The following is an 8,830-nucleotide window of genomic DNA, read 5'->3' on the forward strand; positions in this document are numbered from 1 at the left end:
GGCAGGACGGAGCCCCAGGTGAGAGGAAGGGGTGGGCCAGGGTCATGCACTTCCTATGCTCCCACATTCAGGTACTGTATTCCAAACTGTCATGAAGTTGTATTTGTCAAGGTAGGAAGAGCCAACATACTTTATTTAAAACTCTGTTAGCTTTTAAATACTTAAACATACAGCTTCCGTTTTTACTCGCCTCTACCCATCATAATGTGAGGGGTGGGCCTGCTACAACATTTAGTTTTGTTTAAGGAAAACAGGTAGAACACCCCATGAATAAGTATTTCCTAAGACGACTGTCTAATCAGCCATGTCAAATAAGCCAGTTTCTTGTGTTATACAGTCTTAGAGATGACTGGGAAACAGAAATATCTGGTATTTACATTTCCCATTAGAATTTTGCTAAGGATGATCCTAACATAATGGAGACTATATTATTGCTCTGATGCATTTAATTTCAAAGAATACATTCCAAGATAAAGATTTTATAGTATCGCATGTTGTAAAGAACAGAATTATCATTACTTTGCTGTAAGATAATAAATTTCTGATTATCTTTTCTTTTCCTAACAGCATTCCTGGTTCTTCTTTGCAATTATCCTAAAATCCATGGCACAGCACTTGATTGACACAAATAAAATTCAGGTACGATCATATATAATAAAATAGCATCCAACAATTATGCTCATGAATATTCTCTGAATAATGAATATGCTCTTATTAGTTCCATTTTTATTTGTTTTCTAAACCTTACTGATTTATGCTCACTGCTTTAAGAATTTTTTTATCTGGACCATTTTTAAAGTCTTTATGGAATTTGTTACAATATTACTTATCTTTTATGTTTTGGTTTTTTGCTAGCAAGGCATGTGAGATCTTAGCCTCCCCCAGAGATAGTGTTAGTCAGTCAGTCATGTCCAGCTCTTTTTGACCCCATGGAGTGTAGCCTGCCAGAGTCTTGTGTCCATGGAATTCTCCAGGCAAGAATACTGGAGTGGGTAGCCATTCCCATCTCCAGGGGATCTTCTCGACCCAGGGATTGAACCTGGATCTCCTGCATTGCAGGCAAATTCTTGAGTGTCTGAGCCATCAGGGAAATCCCTTAGTCCCCCAGTCAGGGATCGAACCCACACGCCTTGCCTTGGAAGGCAAAGTCTTAGCCACTGAACCACCAGGGAAGTCCCTGCTCATTGCTTTCTATGTAGGAGACGTGATTGTTGTGTCAGTACAGGTCCTTCAGAAGCAGATGGAAGGACAAAGTTAGAAATGCAAAATGACTGTAAAGGATAAAAGGACAGACAAAAGGACTAGGGAAGTCTGATGCCTGTGAAAGGAAATGGCAAAGGAAGGAGGATTGACTGGAAAGAGCCTTGCAGTGAGACAGTTTTAGCTGGACCAATGGGCTGTCTGAGAGCAAGGAATGTTCATGAGGAAAGTCCTGCATTGGGCAGATGATCTGCCTCAGGACCGTATGTGGTTCTCATCGCATCCCTCCTCTGCCATCCATTCTAGATTCCCCTCACCTTCAGCCAGTAGCTCTGAAGGTCTCAGTCACTTACCTGTGCTATGGCCCAAATGCTCATTCCAAATGGGTCCAGAGTGGTCTCAGCCTTTGGAAAATAAACTCTACTCTACTTGGACCATTTGTAGTTACAGTTGGGTAAGGAGGATCAAGAACCACCCAAGTGGATTCTCTGAGTTCTGCACATATTTCTGTCTGTTCTCTTTGTTGGTAAGACCAGGCAGAAACCTCGGACACTACGCCTCCTTCACTGGGAGACTAAATCAGAACAGTATTGCATGGGGTGGGGATAGTGGTGAATAACAAATTGTCTTCATTTATACTCTTGGTGGGGGAGGGGCAGTGTCCTAGGCCAAAACCTATAGAGCCCTTTGAAGAAGGACTTTAGAATCATTACATTAGACACTTACTCAAGCTGCAGGACACTTTCTTTGGGACCCTGTCTCCTTTTCAGTCAGTGTGTACCAGATTTGAGAACTGACCCAGGTCCAGGAAGATAGAGGCCAAGTTACCCTTGGCCAAGCCTCCAGTCAAGCATCCAGTGTGTGTTTACTGCAAATGCCCATTGTGTCAATACAAATTATACATTTAGACCAGGTAAATGGCTGGTGGTCAGATTTTTGAACCCAGTGGACCTGCTGCTAACAGAACTTGCTGCTGCTGCTGCTGCTAAGTCCCTTCAGTCGTGTCCGACTCTGTGCAACCCCATAGACGGCAGCCCACCAGGCTCCCCCGTCCCTGGGATTCTCCAGGCAAGAACACTGGAGTGGGTTGCCATTTCCTTCTCCAATGCATGAAAGTGAAACGTGAAAGTGAAGTTGCTTAGTCGTGTCTGACTCTTAGCGACCCCACGGACTGCAGCCCACCAGGCTCCTCCGTCCATGGGATTTTCCAGGCAAGAGTACTGGAGTGGGGTGCCATTGCCTTCTCCAACAGAACTTAGGACTACTTTATTAATCTTGTGATGGCATTTTGGTCTCCAGATATCAACATCAGTTCAGATCCTGTGTCCACTAGTGCTTCAAATGTTTGAGTGCTGCCCCGAGTGTAATCACCTAAGAAAATCCTACAGAGTCCTTTGGAGAGGACTTTATAATCATTACATTAGACACTTATTCAAGCTGCAGGACACTTTCTTCAGGGACCCTGCCTCCTCTTCAGCCAGCGTGTACCAGATTTGAGAACTGACTCAGGTCCAGGAAGATGGAAGAGTCATGGCTATTTGTTGGAACAGAGATCCTTGTCTTCTGATGGTCCATTTTGTCTTATTGGTGGATATGAAGCAGTGCCATTGTTGCCTGCTACCTGTCTTGTCCCTAGGGATTCCACACATCAGTAACCAGCCCTACAGCTTCCTGAGAGTCAAGCCCCCTTGGCTGCTCTCCAGACTTGCCATTTGTCTTGATCATCACAGCCACTGGTCCCTGGAGATTGGGTGCAATCACATGACCTCTGTATATAGCTGACCCTCATCCTCATGGCTGTTAGTGAGCCAACACTGTATTTGTCTCTCCCACCTGCAGAGGGGAGATACCATTGAATGTCTTAGGGATGTCAGTCCCTAATACCTTCTGGATGGCTTTGGTACACAGTGGGTCTTCTGGGCTCATATTTCCATTTCTATATGTCCACTTCCCTCTGCCTTTTTATTCCTTCCTCTATCATCTGCCAGGGCAACCCAGGTATTTTCATCCTGCTTAAAATGAGCCATCTCCAGGACTCTCAAGAGCCACCTAACAGTGAGTGGTCCATCCCCTGAATTCTTGTTTAAGCCCAGGTCCTGACAAAGTGCCCTCAGCTCAGTGAATTTGAACTTATCCACTCTTTCATTCTGGCCATGTTGATCAAACACCCGCAACATTGTCTCAGTGGTACTCCCACGTGGCCCTTGCTAGTACATGCTGTGCTGTTTTGAGTTACTCAGTCGTGTCCAACTCTTTGCGGCCCCATGAACTGTAGCCCACCAGTCTCCTCTGCCCATGGAATTTTCCAGGGAAGAATACTGGAGTGGGCTGCCATTTCCCTCACCAAGTGATCTTGACCCAGGGATCAAACCCGAATCTCTTGCTTCTCCTGCATTGGCAGGCGAATTCTTTACCACTACCACCACTTGGGAAACCATATCTGGCACATGCTAGCTAAATCTTATTAATTCCTTGGGGTATACACTCTTCCTTACCTTATTAGGCTGAGCAGGTTCACAGCTGAGTTGAGCTGGGGTATAACCCAGTTAATGCTCGGAGCTTCAGGAGAGGAGGAAGGACAGCTCCCAAGGGGTCTGCCTGTTGCCTTGCAGGCTTCTGCAGCATCTTCCCACATGCCAGAAGTGCTGCCTCTTAGAGGAGAGGAATGGGGCACTGAGGATTCAGGGGACTCTGCAGAGTCACCATCCTTGGGTTTTCCATCCACACCTCCAGCCCTCAAGTCTTTCCAAACATGGTCTTGACATAGCATAAGAGACCTGCCCTGGCTGCACATCTAATCATCTCTAGTATTCCAGAACTCTGAATTCTTAAGTCCCAGGTTTGCTTTTCAGCTGTGTCTGCTCTTCTACTCCCAGAGATAACAGCCTCCCACCTGGGAGCAAGAGAAAATCTAACATGATGATAAGGATGATTCCTGTCTCTCTGTTATTAAGCTCTATCAGGACACCTCAGCATTATAACCCTCGCTCTGCCATTAACATGTTAGATGATAAAAAAAGACACTGAACATCTCACAGCCTGCTTTCCCATGTGTAAAAAGAACAGACTGGACTAAAATCTTTCAGTTCCCACTAGTATATATCTGCTCAAATCGATAGGTTACAAACATCCTATGAACAGCCTAAGAACAGAAGAACTTCTCATGGACAGCAGTTCATATTCACTGAGTCCAGTTCCCTTTTCATGACCCTCTTCAGGAGCAGCCACCACACCCAGTTTTCTTCCAAGGGCACGTGACCATCTAATGTTCTAACCAGCTCTATGTATCACATTAGGAGTAGACCAGATGCCATCATTTGACTTAAAAGCATTCCCAATAAGCATCTCCCAAGCTATTTGCATTTTCTTTATTTTTTTTAATTGCAAAGTGAATGGCTTTCTTTGTTATTAAAAAAATATTCCACTATCAGGAAGCTTTGAGGAAGTCATATCCTCTAGTCTGGTCCTCTGAGAGGCAGATAGCACCTCCCTGAGACCCCTGCTTTCTCGTCCAAGGCAAATTCCTATTTATTAGGGCTTTCCAGGTGGCGCTAGTGGTAAAGAACCTGCCTGCAATGGAGGAGACACAAGAGATGTAGGTTTGATCCCGGGGAAGATCCCCTGGAGGAGGCCATGGCAACCCTTGTGGTAAAGAACCCTCTGAGAGGCAGACAGCACCTCCCTGGCACTCCTGCTTTCTTATCCTTGTCAATTCCTATTTACTAGAAAATGCCGAATGCCTTCTCAACACTGAGCTCTAGTAGCGAAAGGTTGCTTGTATTGGCTGCATGTTTTGTTTTCCATCAGCCCCTTATTCCTAACACAACTCCCAAATGCCTGAAACTCAGCCCCTGCATTCTGCATCTGGTCTTTGTGACCTCTGCCGTATCATAGCCCAGGTTTTCCAGCAGGTTCCAGCTTGCAGCTGTGGATCCGACTGTCACCTCACTGCCTTCCTCCCTTTCCTGAGACAGAAAGCCCCGTCCCCAGCTCAGCAGTTCTCCCCTCTCAAGACTGTGGGATAGACTTCTGGAGAAGAATTTAAAATATTACTCATTGGGAATTCCCTGCTGGTCTAGTGGTTAGGACTCGACACTTCCACTCCTGGGGACAGGGTTCGATCCCTAGTCAGGGATTCTGACTAGGCTCCTACAAACCCTGTGGCACAACCAAAAAAGTTAAAAAATAAAGATGTTACCTGTGTATACCAATCAGCATGTCTTGGGGTTAAGAGTGGGAGTAGTCTTCAAGGGGAGTTTGAAAGGAAGACAAAAAAAGGGCAGGGAGGAGGAACGGAGGAATTATCAAGGTCCAGGCTGTTAATGCACATCCTTGTGAAGAAAATGTCATCACTGATGTGTTTAATGTCTCTTAGAGGACTAACAGTGGCCCCCCACTCCAGTACTCTTGCCTGGAAAATCCCATGGATGGAGGAGCCTGGTAGGCTGCAGTCCATGGGGTCGCTAAGAGTTGGACACGACTGAGCGACTTCACTTTCACTTTTCACTTTCATGCATTGGAGAAGGAAATGGCAACCCACTCCAGTGTTCTTGCCTGGAGAATCCCAGGGATGGGGGAGCCTGGTGGGCTGCCATCTATGAGGTCGCACAGAGTGGGACACGACTGAAGCGACTTAGCAGCAGCAGCAGCAGAGGACTAACGCAGTGAAAAGAGGAAAACGACAATTGTGCTTTGATTATCTAAAACCTGATTGTTGTTTTCACAGGTGAATCATTTACCCTTATTTCTCAAGGGATATGGAGCAGAATGAAAAATGATGTATACAGTTAAATCCACTAGGTTTATTTGTTGTCAATTTAATTTTATTTCAATAGTAAACTTTGAATATATACAGAGAGTAACCATGAGATTCTTAAAGTGACAGTCATTTCCTGGTAAAAATGGCTAAAAAAAAGCCAGTCGAAGCCAACTGCAGCATTCTGTAGTTAATCAGTATTTGTGCTCTGCAGTTTCTCTAATTTTAGCCTCCATGGTTTTTATTCTTGCACCATGGAAGGTTGAGTGCTTAGATTAAGAAAATAAAGGTTAGTCAAACTCTCAATTGTCTGTTTCTGTCTATAGTGAAATTGCAAGTCTAATTTTAAAGCCATCTTCTAAAGGTGAATGAATCTTACCTATCTTGTGCAAAGAAATTGTATAAATTCACAAAGCAGTGACAGAAATGGGAAAACTCAGCTGCCTGAAATTTTCCGAGTTAAAATAGGAGGGGTAGATTTCTGTACCCAAGGGCACTCTTTAGCGGCCTATAGAGTTTTACTCAGTGTAGTGAGTGTAATTGTGTAACTGTGTACACAACTACTCAGTGTAGTTGTGTAATGTCACCGCCAAACCATTTTTTATCTTATGGCAAAAGCATTTTGACAGTGAAGTCTCACTGACAACTGTCATGGGCATATGCTAATACCAGAGTTAAGACCAGCCGGTATAGACTTCCATCTATAAGATGAATAACGTTTGAGCGTCTAATGGAAAACATGGTGATTATAGTTGATAGCACTGTATTGTATAATTGAAATTTGCTAGGAGAGTAGAACTTAAATGTTCTCGCCCCAAAAATATGTATGTGAGCTGATGGATGGCTTAATTAACTAGATGAGGGGTGGGGATTCTTTCACAATTTATTATGTGCATGAAAACACCAGAGTGTATGGTTTAAATATGTTATAATTTTGTATGTCAGTTATGTCTCTTATAAAACTGAAATAACTTTTATAAAAAAGCTAGCTGGTACTCACAACTTAGAGGACATTTCAAACTAATATCTGTACTCATTCAGTTATTCATTCATTGATTTCTTATAGTTGTTTATTGGAGGATTGTTATTAATAGTTTTAAAAATCAAAATACTTGATTTTTAAATTAGAAAACTGTGAATCAAAGAAAATCTAGAATAATAGTCATTAAACCATTCATAGTAGTTATTTCCTGAGAAGGCAAGAAGGGGTATTAAGAGGTTATAAAAAATGTTACATTTCTATGTTGTCTGAATAGTTTGAAATTCATATATGTTATAATTTATAATGAAAAAGTGAAAGCTTTATTGGCCAAAATAGAAGAAAAATTCACTGAAAAGTGGAAATCGTGACCTTGAAATTGAAATGGCTTCTAATTTCATTATTGCCTTCAAATTTCCAAAAAGACTTTTTGTTTGATAATAAATAGAATGAAGTTAAGTCTTACAGGTTATATTTTCCGGGCTTAGTATTTCACAGATCTCATTGTAAAGCAATGACCCATTCTTTCCTTAGCTTTCTCGGCCTCAAAGATTTCCCGAATCTTTTCAAAATGAGTTGGACAATCTTGTCATGAGCTTCGCTGACCACATGATTTGGAAAAACAAAGACGCACTTGAAGAAACAAAAAGGGCAAACCACAGCGTTGCCAGGTTTCTTAAGGTACATTATACAAAGCCATGGTTCTGTTCAGGCCTGTGTGATAGTGGCTGTGAGATACTCTACGTGTTAATTAAGTCACAGGTTCATTTATGATGAGAAGTCAGGACTACCATGATTAGATGAATGCTTTCATCTATATGTCTTTCTTGCTTGAAATACTTTCTGATTTTTTTTTTCCAATTTGGAGTCCTATAGAACAAAAATCAAGGTTAGAGAAAAGTATCTGTTTGAATATTGCCAAATGTAGGACTCCTAAATATTTTTAAAGAGAAAAGTGATATTTTTAAAGGAGAACTTGTCCTGAGGCAATATTTTTGTCTCGGACTTTTCTAACCTTGAAGTGATATTTTGGCATGGCTACAGCTCTCACAATGATGCCAAATAGCCACTTTGGAAAAATTTGGGGGAATTGAGCATTTTTGTTGTTTTACTTCCAGGCTGTTTTTTACATGATGAAAATATTATAAATTAGCTACATAAAAGGAAAATGATCAGTTAAAGTATTTAGCAACATAAAATGAAATATATATATGCATACATATATATATTTAGCAATATTTATTTATATTAAATTAGGAAGAAAAATGAGCTTAGTCCAAAATTAGCTAATGTAGAATGATGGTGTATCACTGAAGAGATAATGCATCCAATCGGAAAGATAATGTGTTTCTTCTGTTCCTTCTTTTGCCCAACTGTTGACTATTGGTGACCTTGATGAAGGCACTTTTCTTGCTTTTTTGTAGTAGACACCAAGACATACTGGATAGTTGTGGGAACTTATCAATAAATACTAGTAACAAAGAGACTATGGAGATAGATGGAAAATTAGCTGAAGTTGTCATTCGTGAATTTTCAGTTCAGTTCAGTTGCTCAGTCGTGTCCGACTCTTTGCAACCCCATGAATCACAGCACGCCAGGCCTCCCTGTCCATCACCAGCTCCTGGAGTTCACCCAGACTCACGTCGATCGAGTCCGTGATGCCATCCAGCCATCTCATCCTCTGTCGTCCCCTTCTCCTCTTGCCCCCAATCCCTCCCAGCATCAGAGTCTTTTCCAATGAGTCAACTCTTCGCATGAGGTGGCCAAAGTACTGGACTTTCAGCTTTAGCATCATTCCTTCCAAAGAAATCCCAGGGCTGATCTCCTTCAGAATGGACTAGTTGGATCTCCTTGCAGTCCAAGGGACTCTCAAGAGTCTTCTCCAACACCAGTCT

At 42.4% G+C, this 8,830-nt stretch overlaps 1 protein-coding gene across 3 annotated transcripts in view; it reads left to right on the forward strand.

The window, feature by feature from the left end:
• DOCK10 (dedicator of cytokinesis 10) overlaps positions 1-8,830 on the forward strand; it is a 240,864-nt gene that overhangs the window by 176,442 nt on the left and 55,592 nt on the right. For all 3 annotated transcript variants that reach the window (XM_010837054.1, XM_010837053.1, XM_010837055.1), the window contains exons 27-28: positions 568-639; positions 7,470-7,616. In XM_010837054.1, coding sequence (XP_010835356.1) covers positions 568-639; positions 7,470-7,616 — 219 coding nt within the window. The remainder of the gene's footprint in view (positions 1-567; positions 640-7,469; positions 7,617-8,830) is intronic.

The sequence above is a fragment of the Bison bison genome, unplaced genomic scaffold (genome assembly GCF_000754665.1).
Source record: "Bison bison bison isolate TAMUID 2011002044 unplaced genomic scaffold, Bison_UMD1.0 scf7180017864068, whole genome shotgun sequence".
In the NCBI taxonomy this organism is placed as follows: domain Eukaryota; kingdom Metazoa; phylum Chordata; class Mammalia; order Artiodactyla; family Bovidae; genus Bison; species Bison bison.